Consider the following 19,928-nt stretch of genomic DNA (forward strand, 5'->3'; position numbering starts at 1 on the left):
TCATGCCAGTATGATGCGTGGTCTGCATACATTTCTGCTTTTTCTTCTCCTGGGATGTCTGGGAAAAAACAGTAAGATGGCTGAATCTATTATTATCCAGAGTACAAAAGGGATATCAACTCATCCTCTGTTTCTTGTTGTCTTTTCAGCACTGGGGAGTGAAATCATAAATGGAAAAAAGGTCCCGGACAACTTAATGCTGTACATGGCCTCTGTACAGGACAACAGAGGCCATCATGCATGTGGAGGATTCCTGATCAGTGAGGACTTTGTAGTCACTGCAGCGCACTGTGATTCCTCGTAAGTTACCATTCCTTTTCAAGAAATCCTTAATTCGTCTAAATTATTCAGCTTTATACATTTTGTTTGTTTTTTGGCACAACTTAAGAAAAAGCTACTGACAATGTTTGAATGATTACTTTCTTAAGGAACCCTACAAGTGTTGTTCTTGGCACCCACAATCTCAAGAAGATTAATAATGACACGATGAGATACAGTGTAAAAAAATGCAAACATCCATCTTACAAGAATGCCAAATCTGGTAATGACATCATGCTCCTCAAAGTAAGCACACATTTAAGCTGTCTCAGGCAAAATGAATGAATATTTATTTTATAGTACTCTTGTTTAGAAATAAGTATGCTATAGAAATAAAATCAGATTTTGTGTGTCTCTAGCTGTCTAGGAAAGCTCAACTGGACAACAGAGTACAACCAGTTCAGCTTCCACCACCTGAGATGAAGATGAAAGATAAAGCAAAGTGTCGTGTTGCTGGATGGGGTAAAACAAAAACTGGTAGAAGTGATGTGCTGCAAGTGGTGGAAGTGCCTATCATTAACCTGAAGACCTGTAAGACAGAATGGGATCAAATTCGAGTTAAGCTTCCCGACAATGTTATTTGTGCAGGTGGTTATGACACAGAGAAAGGATTCTGTCAGGTATGTTTTATAGAAAATGGTTTCTGGTGTTTAAATGGTTCAAACATCTTGACCAAACAAATAATTTTACTTCTTTCTCACAGGGTGATTCTGGTGGTCCTCTGGTGTGTAGCGGGAAAGCAGTGGGTGTTGTGTCCTTCAACATGAATAACAATTGTGACTATCCAAATGTACCCAACATCTATACGGACGTATCAAAAAACCTTCAATGGATCAAAACTATTCTCAAGAAAAAGAATTGTTAAATGTTATGTTTCAGCATGCTTGCTTTGTGTAGTTATTGCTGTGTTCTCAGTGTCAGTGTCTGCTCTTTACCTGAAATGCAAAATTAAACTCAAATTTCAAATGCTGTGTTTTCTTTCCCGTGGGCCCATTTTTCAAGTCAAGACATAAATGGTATATACGTTTAAAAAAAAACATTAACATTTAACATATCATTAATATATTACATAATATTAAGGTTTTAGGGTATGTTTGACATAGAGTATAGCATATATTTAAAAAAGTACCTCTTTCCTTCTATAATTTCTGTGGCTGATCTGTAGTTGATTTTCTGGCTATATTTACAGTATCCTATTACAGAAACAATAACAATAATAAATAAGCCTCAGTTTCATTTGGAGTAGAACCCCATGGTTTTCGATTAGACAAATGTCAAGAAATGATTTTTGATACCTAATCTTCAATTAATCAATCAATCAATCTCAATCAATCTTTATTTGTATAGCGCCAAATCACAGTTTATTTCAAGGCACTTTACTCAACAGTGGCAAGAAAAAACTCCCTTTTAACAGGAAGAAACTCAGGCAGAACGAGACTCAGAGTGGGCAGCCATCTGCCTCGACCGGTTGGGGTTGAGAGGAGAGAAAGGAAGGATAGAGGAGAGAAGCACAATGAAAATCAACAATGAAGCTAGAAGGTCCGGGACTGGAATCTGTCATCCGGACGTCTGCAGGCCCAGATTACCTGTGAGACCAGAAAGCACAGACAACTCCGGGGAAGAAGATTAGGTTATTGAATGCATTTATAGTACATGAATGTTAATGGATATAGATGGATGGATAGAGAGAGAGAGAGAGGAGGAGAGAGGAACTCAGTGCATCATGGGAGTCCCCTGGCAGTCTAAGCCTATAGCAGCATAAAATAAGAGCTCTAAGGGCCCTAACTATAAACTTGATCAAAAACAAACAATATTGAAGCTTTTTCAGACTGGTAACTGCACAGTCATTTGAAAATGATCTTAATAGAGCATTTTCCACCGGTTTCTGTGAGAATGTTGATCAGCAAATCTGAGGCTGGAAACTGTGGTGTTTGTGGTTCATCTCTTCTGTCACACTTATCAAGAAGTGCTTGTGGGTTGAAGTAAACCAGTACCAAAGATGTTATATCATGTCTGCATTGCTTTTTCAGTGTTTACTCTTTAACCTGTATGCAAAATACTTCTTTAACCTGTATGCAAAATACTTCAACCATTTCTGGTTGTGAATAACGATAGTGATTTTCATTAGTCTGTGATATAACCCATTGGTTTGTGTATTTGTGTTTTGAAGCCTTTGGTTTGGCAGTTTGACTGTTGCCAGCTTTTTGAGCCAAAAGTGACCATATTTAGATGAGAGAATGAAGCATAATGCTAGCTGAGATAGTGCTAATTCTAAAGTATTTTTTTTTCTAGAGAAAAAAAGCTTAAAACCATAAAAACAAATGTCCTTATTGTAAAACTGAACATCTGACTCCTTAGAGGGCCTTTTAGTACAGCCAAATACTGAATAAGACTTTTTAGGTGATCAAAGTGCTACAATTAACTTTCATGAACTGAAAACACCCTGAAATAGTTAGCTAAGGCTATGGCTATACTCTGTAAGTCAAGGGTTAGGACATAGTTACATTACTTTGCTGTATTGAAGATGACTTGAAGCTAATGATTGAGCAAATACACCCTTTAGGAAATAAACTTAGGAAACTGTTTACTGAGCTAATAAATCAAGCAAGAACTAGGGTCAATTGGACTTTTTTTTGTAGCAAGTGGAGTTGCTAAAAAAAAAAAGATTAAATAAAGATTTTGTTTGACAGTCTGCCACATACTGATAATACATATTCTTCACATTGCTGCATGATCAGATTCATCCACTATATTAAAAGAAATGGGGGGGCAAGTTGTGTCCAAGATTTTGGATAAAATGGAAGAACCTAAGAAGGCACATGCTACATTTATGGCAGCAAAACATGACTACTGCCATTAGTGGTCAGGTGGTCCTGTAGATCTGGATGGACCACAAACTGGACTTAATTCAAACCATTCCTGGAATAACGAAATATAAAGGAATGCTCAGCTAGCAGCAACCCTACACATAAATGAATACTGGTGCTACAGACCTACCTTGCATGGTCTTGTTGCTGCCACTGCCCTTAAAGCCACTTCCCATGGTGTCACTCAATTCATTACACAACACAGCTACTGTGAATGATATTACACATGTCAACATTACAGCTGAAGCAATTACTTACAGTTTCCCATAATGCAAGGATAAATATGAAATATTCTTTGCAAATATGCATCTGTTTGCAAATTTGTCTCTAGAACCAATCTAGGAATGACGTCACCATTTTGATTTTCTACAATCCACTTCTGATCCAACTAAAGTTTGATATGTTTAAGTAGTATCCACAAATATTGAGTGAGAAGAATGTACAAAAAGGCCCATATTGAACTAAACAGAGACACATCAATGAAGATGTTGAGGTTTTGGGGTCTCCACAGATGTGTATTTCTTCATATTCTGACATGCCTCAGGGCTGGATTATGCCAGCAAGGGGCCTTATAGTGCAAAAATGAGCAGCGGATCCACTCTCTGCCAAGTGTGTATTGTACAGAACGTATTTGTAACTTGATTGTGCATAATGTTTTTAAATAAAATGCACAATGTAACACTAGAAGTCACCTTTGATAAAACCAAAAGATTCCCATCTTTATACCGACACCCAACAGTTTCATTTTACTTTTCAAACTTAATAACCTGCATCATGGCAATCGGTTGTTGTTGAGACAACTGAATGTGGCCTAAATACAAAAATGAAATAAGAAGAAAAGAAGAAATTGATTAGAATAACAGATTATGGCGACCTAATTCAGGCTGTTGTACCATACGTACCATAAGGACACATGATAATGCAAAGATAATAATCGTGGAAACTTGCAAACTAGCATTGCTCAAAGGATGTGGTTATATAGAAATCAAGATGCTAATCATGTTACCACAAGTGACAACAGACAGCATTTCTGTATAAAAGTCCTCCTAAGACTACAGAAGTAATTCTTCCGCTGGCAAGATGCATGGTCTGCACACATTTCTGCTTTTTCATGCTCTGACATGTCTTGGTAAGTTTACCAAATTGCATTACCATTCTCCAGCCTTTATAATTGCTTTAACCTAATTTCGATTTTCTGTTAATCTTGTCAGCACATGGGAGCGAAATCATAGATGGGGAAAAGGCGAAGAAGTATATGTATATGTATATGGCCTCAGTCCAGAACAATGCAGGACATGTATGTGGAGGGTTCCTCATCAGTGAAGAGTTTGTAGTAACTGCTGCCCACTGTGACCGCCCGTGAGTTATCTCTCCTCTTTAAGGATGTCATTTTTTATTGTTTTCTTTCTTTCTTTCTTTCTTTCTTTCTTTCGTTTCTTTCTTTCTTTCTTTTTATAGTAAGAAATATATTAATTGTACTGACAATCTCTCAATGATTGCTCATTCAGAGATTTGAGCTTTGTTCTTCTTGGGACCCACAATCTGAAGGATGCTAAGAATAAAAGAAGAAGCATTAAAAAGAAATACAAGCACCCATCTTTCAAGAAAGTGGGACTTGGTAATGACATCATGCTCCTTCAGGTAAGTAGTTTTTGTGGTCAAATTTATTTGCATTGAAGTTGGGTTAAAATTGATAAGATTATACAACTATCACATGTGTTTGCTGTGGCCAGCAACAGCGTCCATAACGTGCGAGACAAAATCAGAAAGAAATGAAAGAAATGGGTGAATCACATAAGACCAATACAATATTGTGCAATATTCCCTTTTTTAAGTCAGACATTTGATTTGACAAAGGAAGATAAGCACAGCTTTAAATAATAAGGTTAACAATGGATCCGTTCAATCAAATGTTCCAGTAAGCATGTCAGTGAGTAAATATGCATAATACCAAAGACCTGGAAGTGGAACTGGTGCACCTTAATGCAAAACAGCCATACCACTGACTAAAAATAGAGAGGACTATCAGTGAGCAGCTGCCCTAGATGGGCAGGCTGGACGGTTGCTTCTGAACTGCATTTACCAAATTCAGATTTTAGCACACCACAAGGTATGTATATAGTGTTTTTGGCTTAATCCATCTATGAAATTACCAGATAAGGTAAATGTAAAAAAGATGTCAGTGCTACTGCCAAAATAGAAAAAATAAACTTGATATCACAACTACTGAGGGTAACTACAGTATGTTAGCCTGAAATCTGGTGAAGGAAAACAATTATATTAAATTAAGATTAGGCTACTATTGTTTTATTTTACTTTCTGATTTTCTGTCTCCAGCTGGCACAGAAAGTTCAACTGGACAACAGTGTACAAAAAATTCAACTTGCAAGATCTGGAGAGGAGATAAAGGACACTGTGCCATGTCATGTAGCTGGTTGGGGTGCCACAAAAAGTAAGGGAAGCGGCGTTGATGAGCTGAGAGAGGTGAATGTATCGATCATCAGCCTGCGATTATGTAAGGAGAAATGGCCTGGTCTTCCTGCCAATGTGATCTGTGCAGGTGGATATCCCACAGATAAAGGATTCTGTCAGGTACGTTTTCTGACATCAACTGATTTCTAGTCTTAAAATGGTATAAAAATCTTTAATTGAATAATAACCAAACAAAAACAAATGATACTTCTTCTCAACAGGGTGATTCTGGTGGTCCTCTGGTGTGCAATAGGATGGCAGTTGGTGTTGTGTCTTTTAACAAGAACTCAAACTGTACCTACCCAGATGTACCCAACGTATATACAGACATATCAAAATACCTGCCCTGGATCAATGACACTGTCAAAGGCAGAAGACATTATGAGTAACAATCTTGCACAAAGCTTTGCTTAAACATAATCTTCATGCAATATGGGTGTGTCATTGTGTCTTAAATCGTTCTTTCGCAATTTTATTATTCAGTCAAATACCAAAATTAAAATAAAATAAAAAGATACAATGTTTAACTTGCTTTTCTAGCATAGCATTTTCTAATCAAAGTGTATAGACAGGAGGCTCCAGCAGGTTTCCAACAGACCCGGTTCTTTTAATCACAAAAACTCTGTCCATCTTTGCAATATTCAATCAGGGAAAAAAATTAGCTATGGGTTATCACTCCATGGTGTTATTCACTCATCAAATTCACTTTTACTTATTGTGAACTTCATAAACAGTGAGTAGCAAATCCAAAAGGGCTCAGAATAAGCACAATCAAGACAATAAAAGATGAAGACTGTAAAACAGAAATAAAATCATGAATGTTGTCAATAGATGAAGTAGTATTTTGCTTAAGCATGCATGTAAATAGTAGATTAGTTTAGTAGCTTAATTGTCATTATATTGAGGGTCAGACAACAATATAACGAAATTTAGATAGCACTCCCTGAGCCTTAACAACATTTAAGACAATTAAGAAACAACTTAAGACAGAAATACAACATTAACAATCTAGAAGAAGTAGTTTTTAAGTCTTGTAGTGTGTGACTGAATTGTCCTGTATCGCTTGCCAGAGGGAAGTAGTTGGAAGTGGTGGTAGCCAGGATGTGTTGGGTCACCAATTACATTTAAGGCCCTGCCCTGACAGCGGGCTTGGTAAATGTCCCCAATTGCAGGAAGCTGAGTCCCAGTGTATCTCAAGTTGTTTTGTCTACATTGCATTCTTTAGTGAAATATCAAAATTCAAAATAAAAATGCATTTCAGACATCATGGTTGAATTCCTTTCTTGTGTCATTCTGATCAGAAACAAATGATATTTAAATTAATATGATGTAGCACGTTTTACTTCTGGGTGTAATTTTTTGAAAGTAGCTGTTAATCGTATTCTAATCCTCTATAGGCCATCTTTTTTGATTCAATCTTTTCTGACACTATCCCTGCTGCTTTAAGTATAAAGATGATGCTTAATATTCTGTCCATCTCTGCAATATTCAAACAGAAAAACACACAAAAAGTTGACAAAAAAATCAGTTTCTGTCATTAATTCAACATAAAAGGAAAAGCAAATAACCTGAGTGTATAAGACAGTACCTGACCCTTACAAGGAGAACCTGCAAACTGCAGGTTAAGAGTAATAAAATCAGGACTGTCACACTGCACTAAAGCGATGCAGCTCACAATTTTAGAAAAAATTGCACCACAGCAACGCAGCTTGATTTTGAGCAACCCCAAAAATGTTTTACCTAACCTAACGTCTCATTTGAAAATAGTTCCTAACCATAGAAACATTACCCACAAACCTGTCTGTATCTCACTATGCTGGCAGTGGTTCTGTCTCTAAAGTGACTGTAGAGACGTAGAAAGACTTAATAATGTCTAATTTATCCCAGTTTATTCACCTCACCAGAATGAATAAAACAGAACCAACTTACACACATTTAACCAAATTCATAAGTAATATTACCCACCAGTAAAAGGTCAAATATTATATACATGGTGCACACGTCCATCTGAATATGCAAATTAGTTCACTTGGTGTGGTTAAATAATATCCACAAACAGTAAACAAGGAGAAGAAAGTTCAAACAGGTCTAGATTGAACAATTTTTTTTTTGAAAGTGTAATTTACTTAACATATAATATACAAATAGCAAATGAAATAAAGGAGGGAGAATAGTTTGAAGATACTGATCACATTATGTTGTTATCAGTATATTGTCATGCAATGCTGATGGACCAAAACCACAAGCAAAGATACTGCAAGCAATAGAGATATCACAATCTGCACATATTCATTTTTCCGTTTTACATTTAAAAATAAACAAACATAACACACAGTATGCAAAAACTTCTGCTTCATGTTCTGACATGTCAAGGACAACTTAATGAGACTAGCAAATCATATTATTATTCTCTGGTCTAAAAATTGAGCATTGAACAATTTTCAAATAATACAATTCTACTGTTTAATAAACCATCAAGTCTGAAGTTACACATACACCATGAAGTATGCATTTATAAATCTAAGTAAGTCTTTAATAAAGGTCAACAATTTGTCATAAGCTAAAATCTACAGTTACAAATCTTTATGATGTCATTTCTGTAAGGTCATGAGTTTTTCACTTAATAATAAGAAATCACCAAAGGTTAGTGAGTCATCTGCATCTGCAAATATCAACAAGACATTAATAAAGGATTCTTTCAGTAATGCATATTGTCTTCAATTGTAAATATGAATGAATTAAAGGTACATGGTCAAACAGTTCATTGCAGGGTGTCTAATGAACTATAGAGTTTGTAAAAGACACAGTAAGTGTTAAGATAAACATACAAAAAAACAAAAAAACAATCTGAAAATGCAACTTTTGCTGTTATTACAACTCAGTTATAAAGCATGAATACATGGGTAGATATATTAACCTTTAAGGCAATTTTTCGTACATATTTCATACACAAAGAAATTCAAAGTGCTTTACATAATGCAAAATAATATAAAAACAGGAAAAGTACATTATTAGAAAGTGGTAGTGTATAACCCATATCAGACTCACCTGCAATGGAAATATCAATAGAGGTAATGCCACAAGGGTTTATTGACCTTGTACACATGCCAAGATTACTGCATAGCTGCACTGACATAGACTTCTTGTTGGCAATGGTATTTGTGATGGAGACATGTCCCGTGTGTCTGGTCCTTGCAAGAACCAAAAGCAGTACAGGTTGCTCTCGATGAAACCAGGAGCATCCCACCTTTGTAACTATAGTTCCTTTCATTTTCCCTGATCAAAGCCAAATGCCACATCCTGCCCACCCAGTTTGTCTTTTAACATGAAGGGAAATTTGCTGGAAAGACTAAACTGCAAGGTATTACTCCATCCTACTCCCTGTTACTGTGACATAAAAAGTTGTTTTTTCAAGTTGCATTTTTTATGTAGCTAGATAGGATGTAGCTAGATGTCAAGATAAAGTAGTTGGAAATTAGATCATACTAATCAGATTCTGCTGTTTAAAAGAAGTCTTTTTTACAGCCTTAAGACAAGTTGACTTTGCTGTTGGCATAAATAAAGCATGTTATGCACAAGATCCTGCACTTTCATGTCTTAACATGTCTCCGACAGGTTAAATTACATAAAACCACACTTTCTCAAGAGCAGTCTTTTTAAACCAAACATGATGTAACCCAAAACAAAACAGGAACATGAAATGATTCACGTAACACTTTGCAAGATTTAAATTTGAGCAACAGTATTCAGAAGTAAACCACAATTTCTCTTTTTTTATATTTCTTTCTTTGGCTGTGTAGTGTTTGTTAAGATGCGGTCACATACTGTCCGGGCCTCTTCCTCAGAACTATAGGAAGGTAAGAAGTTGGGTTTCTACGTAATATTACGGAAGCGTATTGCATTCACTTGAAAAAAAAAAAGAAATGTTTTTCTGAATTAACTACATCATTTAAGGCAACAGGCACTTTCATTCCCCTTTGGGTTTGAGACACTGGGAGATACTCCTGTCTTTAAGTCACATTGATGGTATTGTCATTAGTTGGTTGGCCATTCAGATCTGCTGGACATTGCAAAAAAAAAAAAATTCAGAAAAATAGGAAAAATTAGCAGGAAAATGATCTCATTAAGTCAAAAAAACATAACCCCCCCCCCCCCCCCCCCCCCCCCCCCCAAGTGAATGCAGTATGCTTCCGTATGATATAAACAACAAGTTGCTGATGGCACAATACATGTTCCGCACAAGATTCTGCTTTTTCATATCTTAACATGTCTCCGATAAAATGATAAGGATGCACAATCTTTTTTACAGTGAGCAATTGGGATATTAACTGATCTTAATGCCATTTCATCTTATTAATATATTTTTAGCATTATACATGAACTCATAAATGAGGGAAAAGGCTGCAGAGAAGCAAGCTTTCTGATTGTGTTGTGTCTGTAATGGACTAATGTAGGAAATCTAATCTATCTAATCTTCTGTCAGTCTGACTAAAAGTTGTGCTTCAGCATGCTTTTATTACATTGTGTAGTGTAGTCAGTGTACTTCATATTGTGTGCTATGTTTAGTTTTGATATCTGGTCACCGAAGCAAAAACAGAAGCATTATCACTTCAGTTTGGGTGGAAAGCTTACTACCACTGAGGTGTAAAGTGGCAGAAAGGATTTGCAGATGTATCAGTGGGTGAATTAATACATTTGTCTTTTTCACATACCTGTGCCTCAATGCATGTGCAAACAGAATTATTCTGAGGCCGCAATACGTTAAATGACACAAAGGTACACTATGACACACATGATGTAACCCAATATGAAACAAGACAGTGACAGTTAACAATCATACTCAGGAATAGTTTTGTCAGTATTCACACACACACACACACACACACACACACACACACACACACACACACACACGCACACGCACACACACACACACACAGACTTTTGCCACTTTGTTAATCATTTAGATATATGTGTGTCATGATACTCTCACAGTCTGGCTTTATGCTTCTTCCTGTAGACCAAGGGGAGAAGTTGAGAAGATGGGTTCTATGTTAATTATGTAAATTACACATCTTATTGCTGCTTAGCTAATTATTGTTTGTTTAGACAGGTTACAGCAATGTGTTCTTCACAGTTTTGCAGTGACTGTTGCAGGTTACAAAACAGTCTGTGCTGCTGCTTGTCTTATTTGACTCTAATCAGTGTTGTTCTGTTGGAGAAGTAACATGATTGTGTTTCCAAGTTTTTTTCTGCTGCTCTGTTTTTCCTCCTGTGCTCTTCCCCCAACCTGCTGATCTAACCTGCTCTGTATCAGCCTCATAAGTCCCCAGCCAATCAGCTCTTTTCCTGTTCTCCTGTTCTCCTGTTCACCCTGCAGCTCATCAGTTTAGTTTGTATTTAAGTCGTGGTTTTCAGTTCAGTTTTGTTGGATGATGCTTTGTTCCATTTTGCTGTGCCTGCATGCCTGAATCGAATAAAAGTTATTCCTCAATTTTACTTTGCCTGCTGTCCTGCATTTGGGTCAATTTCCTGTAACTCATTTAGACATCATGGATTTTCATTGCAATGTATCTAAAATGTTGCCTTCTAATCCATCTCAAGACATGACTTTGGCAACCTGAACCTTTTTAAGTATTGTCGAACCGGGTTGGTTGCGTATATGGCATGCGCTCTAACCGTGCTCTAACCACCTGCACGCCACTTGTTACAGCTTTAACACCACTAATTCCTTGTATTGATGATGAAACTATTTGAAAAGCATGTCTTTTGTAAACCCACAAGGATGTTAGCAAATACACTGAAGCAATAGAGACCACAAAATATGCAAGATTGTGTTCTCCAAAAATTATAAGAACAAGGGTCGAAGAGTTACATTTGACAAAAGACCATGGCAGTCCACTTTGTGCTTTTGCTGTTCTTTGTCCTAAATGGTAAGTAGTCTAATAACTAGAAGCATATTGTGTGTTCTATTCATAGGGAAGATATAAAATGCAAAAATAACTCGGATAAACATTAAAAAATTAATACATAAAGTATTTTGTGTTTCAGGAGCTGATGGGTCTCGTATTGTTGGAGGCAGAGATGCTCCCCCACACTCGCGGCCCTACATGGCCTCACTGCAGTTTCGAGGTAACCACAACTGTGGAGGAGTGCTGGTGAGAGCAGACTTTGTGCTCACAGCAGCACATTGTGAGATATCTAGGTAAGAATTCAAAGACAGGCCATTCTTCACACTACTTCTTAACACTTTTAAAAACCTCTCCTGACACAAATGAATTAGGAATGTGGACTTCTATGAGACCATGCAGGTCAATTCACAAATTAGACAATAACTTGACCTTAGTTGTTGTGTGCAACATTAATTCATTGCAACATCTGGTTTCACTTCATGTCTAATCAATACAAAATGAACTTGCCTGGTCTGAATATTTGCCAGACTCGGTGAGTAATTAATCACAGTAAATATTAGTTTTATATTTCTTTTTTTTAAACTGAAGCTAAGTTGCAAGGCTGAACAATTAGTAAAACTTCCATGATACATTTCTGCCATCAGCATTCATCATCATCATTCAATTTTATTTCCCAGACCGTACACAGTTGTGGTCGGAGTTGATTCCCTGACAGGTAATGAGTCGACAAAGCAGGAGTTCACCGCTGTTAGATCAATTCCACATCCCAATTATGATGGACATGAAAATGACATCATGCTCCTAAAGGTGAGGACACTTTAAACTGTTTAAATTGATGTGTGTGTGACAAATCTGTTGTCCACTGCTTCAAATTTTGAGTAGAATTTATTATTATTTCTAGCTCACACAAAAACAAAAAATGTGATGTTAAGACCACATAAATTTGAAACACACCATGAATATCTCTCTCTCAGCTCAACCGCAAGGCCAACCTGACAGCAGCAGTGCAGCTAATCCCCCTTATGAGGGGCCGTCTAACAAGAACCAGTCCGTGCATCACAGCTGGGTGGGGAGATATAGGTGATAATAACACCTTACCAAGCACGCTTCAGGAAGTCAACGTAACCATCATATCACGGAGGTCATGTCGTACAAGATGGGGAATGGTTCCCATCACCGGGTCAATGATTTGTGGCACTGGTTCCGGTGTGTTTCAAGGCTTTTGCTCGGTAAGAAAATACACTGGCTACACATGAGATCAGTATGCAAAGCAATCTTTGAAGATGATGTCTTTAGTGTGTATAGATGAGGAAAGACATTTTAGGTGTGCAGTTCACAACACATTTTTGGACATAAAGAAAAAATAATTCAGGTTATTCTAAACAAAGTACATCCATTGTTAAGTGTGTTGTGTCTTTTGTGTTTAAGGGTGATTCAGGTGGTCCATTGGTGTGTAATGGAGAAACAGCAGGCGTGGTCTCCTTCTCTGGCCGGAGATGCGGAGACCCCAGAACCCCTGATGTCTACACGCGCATTTCATCCTTCAGGGAATGGATTACAACTGTACTGAACAACAATTAGGAAAATTATGATAAACAGTAGTGCGCAAATATGCTGTATTGAATCATATAGTTCAAGACTCTTAAAATCTTAAAAATCTTAAGATAGTGCTGTGGTTGTTAAGGCAACATATTTTGTTATTGCTACACAAAAGGACTGATTTTGTTTAGTATTATACATCATCCACGAATCAGAGGTCAGACAAACTGTTACTTTCGACTTTACATTCATTCTGAAGATATACAAAGTTGAATATAATAATAAACTAAAAATATAAATGTATTTCCATGCATTGTAATGAAAATATTGTACCAAACAATGATAGCACCTTCACATGTAGAATAAAACAATGAATTCTATTAGTTGTTACAGCTATTTTGTCTCTTACTTCATATCTGCCGCATTGGTGAGTTGGCCGAGCTTATAGCCACGTGTTATCTAACAAAGTGTAGCTTTGGAGAGTGTTGTGTTTAAGTATTTGTGCAACAGTTGGCTTACATTTGAACAATATACCTGCAACTTAGTAATGTCAGATTCATTTTTGGAGCATAAATGGGCCACACGTACTGTACTTGCTTCCTGTAGATAAGCAATACGTGTGGTTAGACAGCACGAAATGTAATCAGATGATCTACCAATCAGCTGGCTGGCTTATAGGCCTATCTTATCTTTTTATCTGGTCTTTGCCTCAATAAGCATAGGGTACAGACAGAGTCTGCATAAACTGTTGCACAACTTTACAATGTTGTTAGTAACATAATAATATAATTACAGGTCATTTGAGGTTCTGCAGAAGGGAAGTGCTTCAGGACACTAAAACACAGTCAGTTGGGATAAAATATTAAGGCCACACTATGAAATATTTGTGAAGCAGGTGCCCAGTGAGCAGATATTTCCAATAATTAGCCCATTCTCACTAACCCTGAACATAGGTCAATGATGACTGTGACTGGTGGTCCTGTGGCTCCGTGCATTTATATCATGTTAATGATAAGCATTCATTAAATTTTTCAAGATCATTTGTGATCAAATGTGGTCATCTATGCTGCCCAATCATCTATGATCCTACTTGCAACTTGGGGTTGTAATGGTTTGGCTTAAAATATATAAAGATAAATAGTTCTGGGTTTCATTTTTTAGAGATCGCACACATGTAGCCTATGTGTTATGTATGCCTTGCAGTAATGAAGAGGACAAAATGTGCTTCAAGCACTTAATGTGGTGTTAGTTTATTTAGCCTACTTGATGTTTAAATGTACCTTTTACTGCAAAATTGTATCATGGTCCTATCAGTGGCATCTAATGTGAATGAAAATTAAAGTGTGTAGCCAGAAAATTATACTAAAATCACAGTTGACAGTAGTATGCCTTTATAACTTTGACATCTCTCTAATGCTGTCTGCCCCTTTAAGAAACATTTCGGTAACGAGCGTCACAGAAAGTCCTGACGTCACTTTACCTGTTGAGCTAGGTTGTCTTGTGTCGTGTCGTTTACGTGCACTAATACCGTAATAACGTGAATGCAGTATGCAGCACTATTCACTAGAACTGTAACTCCAGTTCAGAACCAATATTATTTTAATAAAGACATCAATTCCCAGTATTCATTGCGCGCCTGTTCATGCCCTTTTCTGCGGTCATGGTGATCCGTGGCTCTCTGGGAACCCGAGTCTTTTCTCCGTAACTACCATTTTCCACAGGTTTCGCGAGATTTACACAGGCGGGTTGTGTGTGGCAACATTTCTCTGCCAGACAAAGTGACCGATACTGATATGAAATCTGCGTTCAGGTGAGCAAAATGTGTCTCCAAAAGCAGGATAAGACTGTTAACAACCAGTTGTTGCTGTTGTGTGTTAGCTGCCACCGGGACACCGAAAAGGCGGATGTAGCTAGCCGCCTCCTCTTACCTTACAGTAACATCTGCATTGAGGTAGAGCGAGGACAGACGAGTGTTATTGATAACCTACAGTGTGCGGTGTAGGTGTGTGAGGTTTAGTTCAGCACAGGTGGGCTACGGCATGACTTGTGTAGTGTACTGGCCCGTGTCATCATATTCAATGTATGTTGCTAATGTAGCTATAAGTTATATGCAGCAAAATGTTACCGACTCCCGTTACATGCTGCTATTTGTCAGATTTTCTGCTGACGTGTTCGCTTGAAGTTGTATCAGCCAGATTTTGTCGCTGGCTTTTTATTTTAAACTTTATTTTAAAGTAAATGTGTTCTGACATATAACTGAGCCAGGCAGTGTCGCCTAAGAAGACTGTGCTTCACTAACAGTGACCTCCATGGCTGGAGTAGTTATAAGTAAATTACCCAGGAAGTTATTCCATCATGCTAAGCCATTGGCTGTTGGACTTGTCAGTCTATGCTCAGCAGACTGCAGCCTGTCACAGGTCCCCTCAGATAGGCGAGCCTTTCAGCTGAAGGAGAGGCCTTCCTCATGTTGTGGCATGCATGTGAAGTTTGACAGCTGCCATACTCAAGTCACATATTAACTCAACATTGCCCTGTCTTTCTCTTATTCAGTAGCCTTTGAATTTCTGGAGGCATGTCCAAGAAAAGGGGCAGGTATGTATAAACAAAGCTTCTGTATATGTTAAACCAGCAAAACCATAATGTCAAGGTTCTATAAAGAAATGGTACAAACATGGATGAGCCACTGAAATGAACAAATAGCAGTCATTTGACTTACAGCTGTAATATAGAACAAAAGTTCATATTGCATTTTGAAGAAACTAATCAGTTGCATTTAAGAGCATAAAATAAGTTTGGATATTGTTGCAAATAGACTTTAATAATAAACTTTATTTGAAGTGGCCTCAAATACAAATACTCATATGTAAAGAAATACTGAAAATGTTACACAGCCTGATAATGATGAAGTTGTTTCTTTATGTGTGAAGTACTGTACACACTGTTCTGTGTTGAAACCCCTTAATCGCACACAGACCTTCATATTCATCTGGCTTTTCCAGGAAGCGGAGTAGCGGGGAACTGAGTGACACAGTGAGCCCTGACCCCAGCAGCATTCTGGGAGTTCGCATTCAGCATAACTGGCGTGAGAAGGGCAACCAGAGTAAATGGAAAGGAACGGTGCTGGACAGACTTAGCGTCAACCCTTCTCTCTTCATGGTGAAGTATGATGGCTTTGACTGCGTCTATGGCATCGAGCTGTTCAAGGATGAGCGAGTGTCAAACCTACAAGTCCTGTCAGAAAAAGTTGGTGAGTTAGGCTTCTCTTTTAATCTGTGCCTGCTACTTTCAGCCATTCATGTTTTAGACACAGGTAGTCAGATAACAAACTCTGGGTCATATTTTGCCTTATTGCACGTGTGTCCACAGTAAACAACAAGATCAAGATACCTCCAGGGGCAGAGGAGCTAGTGGGCAAAGCCGTGGAACATCTGTTTGAAAAGGAGGATGGAGAGAAGAATGAGTGGAGAGGCATGGTCCTCTCCAGAGCTCCAATCATGACCAACTGGTATTATATCACTTATGAAAAGGACCCCGTTCTTTATATGTACCAGTTGTGGGACGACTATGCTGATGGAGACCTCAGGATTCTGCCTGAAGCAGGTACTGATAATTTGTGCGTAACAAAGAGAGATTGATACTTAAGAGAGCTTCATTAAGTCTTTTATAATCTTGCCCGAAGCTTTATAAATAAGATCAAGATTAACCACTATGAGACTTAAATAATTTTTCCACTTTGAAAGATCATCTAATTGTTTTTGGCATGGATACCATTTGAGTTCACTTCAGTGGTGAACTCACATGGTCCTTATAAAGTGGTTTGACTCTCATGAGTAAATGGGCAAAATTCATTATTTTAAAATAAGCACTCTTGACATATCAAGAGTGACAATTTTCTCGAAAAAGTACTTTTAATACTTTGAGTTCAATTCAGGCAGTGTTTTGTGGGGGAATTAGATATTTATGGTCTTGTCTTATCAGTGGTTTCATCACACGACTGTTCAAGAGGAAATGGGTGTGTTTAAACAAGCACAAGCTGCTGCTTCTAATTTCAGAATATTCAAATTACTTGGTAAAGTTAAACATTTACATTTCCTTTATGGAAGATACTATGATGTGTAGAACACTGTAAACAAAACTGTGCAGCCTTTATTTTCGACCAGGTGCTGCTCGGCTCAGATATGATTAAAATAGGCAGGATTCATACACTGGTCTTTAAAGTCTTGGGTTTGAAGAATGTGTTTTCCAGTTCTGTAAAAGATACATGACATTTTTTCAAATTCATCTGTATATACATCTTATGTCTTAAGTTGTTGCATTTTTAGTGATAAAGTGTAATGACTGGACAGCTGCAATGTACCTTTCAAAAAATAATAAGGAACCCTTGTTTTATGCCCACTTTGAGTTACTTAAAGTAGTTGTTGAGTTACACTCATTAATATTTAAACTGACTTGACTGTGGAAAAACTGTAAAAGAAAACAAAATGCTGTAGTACTGTCATAAGACAAATTTCATTGTAATATCAAACTTAAAATGATTTTTCCCCCTCCATTGTTCATTTCTTTCTCCAGAAAACAAGCACCTGTTGCCTGCAGACAGGAAGCCAGGAGAGGAAACAGAGAGTCTGGTGGGAAAACAAGTGGAGTATGTTACTGACAAGGGTGTGAAGAGGACAGGCCTGGTAATCTACCAGGTCCCAGCAAAGCCCTCCGTCTACTACATCAAATACGATGATGACTTTCATATCCATGTCTATGACCTGGTCAAAACCACCTAGACATAGTGGACACTTTATGTCACTCTCCAGCCTCCATCTTGCTTCTGTTTCACTCATCATTATAAACTGTTATTTAAAGCCATGGCAGGGTTGAGTAGTTAATGTGCTTTATTGTTCAGAAGAAAGTGCAATCTTTGTGTGTGTGTGTCTGTGTGTGTGTGTGTGTGTGTGTGTGTGTATGTGTGTATGTGTGTGTGTGTGTGTGTGCGAGCGCGGGTGTGTGCGTGCACAGCAGAACTGTAGCACCGCTATGCTTGGCTATTTCGAGAAGGGAGAGTCAACTTGTTTTATTGTTGCTGCTCTACTTTATACATTTAAGTTTGGACAGTTGAAGATTGCACTGCCCAGCAGCTCCTATGTGCAGTTATTACTGCACTTCCATCGTTGTCTTTAAGATAACAACAGATTAACTAAGCTGTACAAAAAAAAAAGCCTTTTAAAGCCACATTTCTTTGGATTATCTAAATAGTTAATAAGCATGCTACAGTATACACATTATGTTTGGAATAGATCCCTTCCACTGAAGCACTTACTGAATCATAGGGCCGGTAAATATGAATACATTATTTATCTAGCAGTACTATCAAATTCAATGTTAGTAGTGGAAGACATGAATGGAATCAGCGTTGTGAAATCACCATAATGTTATATTTTCAAAAGCCATTCCAGTGAATTTATGCTCATGTGGAAACATACGCCTGCACCTTTGTACCACATTTAGTATTGTTGTATCCATGGCTATATGAATTGGCTACATAATAAACTTATGTGATTCATGCAGGGCATCTTGTCTTTTAACCTTGAAGGAAGGTTTCTACACAGGCTCTCAATTTTAACAGCATGAGGAACATCAGATCCTTAGTGCTGTTGATGAAGATGCACTCCCATTTAAATCTGAATTCACAAAAATCATAAAGTGCCTTCAGGCTCGTCATTTTATTGCAATATTGCACATACAGTATCTCTGAATATCTGCGCTCTTAATGAATCATTGCATATGAAGGCTGCTATTTGGTTTTCATTCAAGCTCTTAACAGTATGGTGACACTGACAGCTTAAGGAAAGTTTTGTGATCATCAGTTTATATTAAGTGTTGTATTTTGATCTTTATGCAGTATGAATTGTTCTTTAAATATAACACGCATCATCTATGGCTGTGTAATCTCACTGTTAATATTGTGGGGAGCACTTTATTGTATAAAGTTTACATGTTTAGTTTAAGGTATGCTATGTAATTTCCCCAAAATGCTTTTTCTTTAAGAGCAAATGTGGAAAAATATGCTCTCCATCACACGCATGAAAATAAACAGAAGAAGAAGAAAAAAAAAAGTTGCAATACATTCAGATGACAGTATTTAATCTGTACAATTTGTGTAAAATGCCATGTAATTTTACCTGTTGTGGTTATTCTCATTCATGTGAATATATCATGAACACCACCAGCTTTTAGTAAAAGTGTTGTTAATATACATCAATTATAAACGGAATATATCACAGGTATAATCAACTGACAACTAACTCTGGTTCTAGTCTTTATAACTTTGTCTCTTAATCTTGCAACATGACATTTATGCTTGCAGTAGGTATTTCAACCCAACTCTGTCACTACAGCCTTCCTCATGTCATTCAGGATACCCCCCGCCCCTTAGTAAACTAGTCCACCAGTAGATATACTGTTACTGTTATTTTTGGCTGTTAAGACTCCGCATGCACCATCATCTGAAGAGAGTGCCTGGAGACTTTCAAAACTTGTTATGATGTTGGTAGAGAAGTAACAGTGTGTGACTGAATCAAGTATTGTTAGCTGAACCTGCATTGAAAAAAAAAAAAAAAAAATGTTAACACCATACATTACCACCAGTGGGGCTGTGGAGTATTTGTGTTGTGTAGAATGGAAATACAAATGACTGTGTGCTCCTTTTTTTCATGCTTTCAATCCCCTCCTCCTGCTCTGAAGTTGTAGCGACATCAACAGGCAATTTGTGTCATAATTATTCTGTCATGGGTAATAAAGACTTTTGCACATTTGTGGTGGTGGTATTCTT

The 19,928-nt window shown here is 37.4% G+C and overlaps 3 protein-coding genes across 3 annotated transcripts; all 3 read left to right on the top strand.

The window, feature by feature from the left end:
• Nucleotides 1–10: 10 nt before the first annotated feature.
• Nucleotides 11–6,265, top strand: LOC128361812 (serine protease 53-like). Its single transcript, XM_053322370.1, has 10 exons — nucleotides 11–71; nucleotides 150–300; nucleotides 429–564; nucleotides 678–938; nucleotides 1,022–1,178; nucleotides 4,237–4,314; nucleotides 4,397–4,544; nucleotides 4,694–4,826; nucleotides 5,523–5,777; nucleotides 5,879–6,265. The coding sequence occupies exons 1-10, from the start codon at nucleotides 11–13 to the stop codon at nucleotides 6,044–6,046; spliced, it is 1,548 nt and encodes a 515-aa protein (XP_053178345.1). The 3' UTR covers nucleotides 6,047–6,265.
• Nucleotides 6,266–11,547: 5,282 nt separating this feature from the next.
• LOC128361520 (mast cell protease 1A-like) lies at nucleotides 11,548–13,252 on the top strand. Its single transcript, XM_053322008.1, has 5 exons — nucleotides 11,548–11,590; nucleotides 11,709–11,862; nucleotides 12,247–12,376; nucleotides 12,544–12,798; nucleotides 12,998–13,252. Exons 1-5 carry the CDS (start codon nucleotides 11,548–11,550, stop codon nucleotides 13,148–13,150), a joined length of 735 nt encoding a protein of 244 aa, XP_053177983.1. The 3' UTR covers nucleotides 13,151–13,252.
• A 1,583-nt stretch (nucleotides 13,253–14,835) lies between these two features.
• On the top strand, nucleotides 14,836–19,905 carry LOC128361521 (spindlin-1-like). Its single transcript, XM_053322010.1, has 5 exons — nucleotides 14,836–14,918; nucleotides 15,659–15,700; nucleotides 16,108–16,355; nucleotides 16,475–16,708; nucleotides 17,678–19,905. The coding sequence occupies exons 2-5, from the start codon at nucleotides 15,681–15,683 to the stop codon at nucleotides 17,881–17,883; spliced, it is 708 nt and encodes a 235-aa protein (XP_053177985.1). The 5' UTR covers nucleotides 14,836–14,918; nucleotides 15,659–15,680; the 3' UTR covers nucleotides 17,884–19,905.
• The last annotated feature ends 23 nt before the right edge of the window (nucleotides 19,906–19,928 follow it).

The sequence above is a fragment of the Scomber japonicus genome, chromosome 7 (assembly GCF_027409825.1).
Source record: "Scomber japonicus isolate fScoJap1 chromosome 7, fScoJap1.pri, whole genome shotgun sequence".
Taxonomy (NCBI): Eukaryota; Metazoa; Chordata; class Actinopteri; order Scombriformes; family Scombridae; genus Scomber; species Scomber japonicus.

Excerpts from the sequence above, each read along its gene's own strand:
- LOC128361812 (XM_053322370.1), top strand. The coding sequence starts at position 11 with ATGATGCGTGGTCTGCATACATTTCTGCTTTTTCTTCTCCTGGGATGT. Across the intron at positions 72-149 it reads GGGATGTCTGGGAAAAAACA|CACTGGGGAGTGAAATCATA; the intron begins GTAAGATGGCTG and ends TTGTCTTTTCAG. Across the intron at positions 4,827-5,522 it reads ATGACATCATGCTCCTTCAG|CTGGCACAGAAAGTTCAACT; the intron begins GTAAGTAGTTTT and ends TTCTGTCTCCAG.
- LOC128361520 (XM_053322008.1), top strand. The coding sequence starts at position 11,548 with ATGGCAGTCCACTTTGTGCTTTTGCTGTTCTTTGTCCTAAATG. Across the intron at positions 11,591-11,708 it reads GCTGTTCTTTGTCCTAAATG|GAGCTGATGGGTCTCGTATT; the intron begins GTAAGTAGTCTA and ends TTTGTGTTTCAG. Across the intron at positions 11,863-12,246 it reads GCACATTGTGAGATATCTAG|ACCGTACACAGTTGTGGTCG; the intron begins GTAAGAATTCAA and ends TTTATTTCCCAG.
- LOC128361521 (XM_053322010.1), top strand. The coding sequence starts at position 15,681 with ATGTCCAAGAAAAGGGGCAG. Across the intron at positions 15,701-16,107 it reads ATGTCCAAGAAAAGGGGCAG|GAAGCGGAGTAGCGGGGAAC; the intron begins GTATGTATAAAC and ends TGGCTTTTCCAG. Across the intron at positions 16,709-17,677 it reads CAGGATTCTGCCTGAAGCAG|AAAACAAGCACCTGTTGCCT; the intron begins GTACTGATAATT and ends TTCTTTCTCCAG.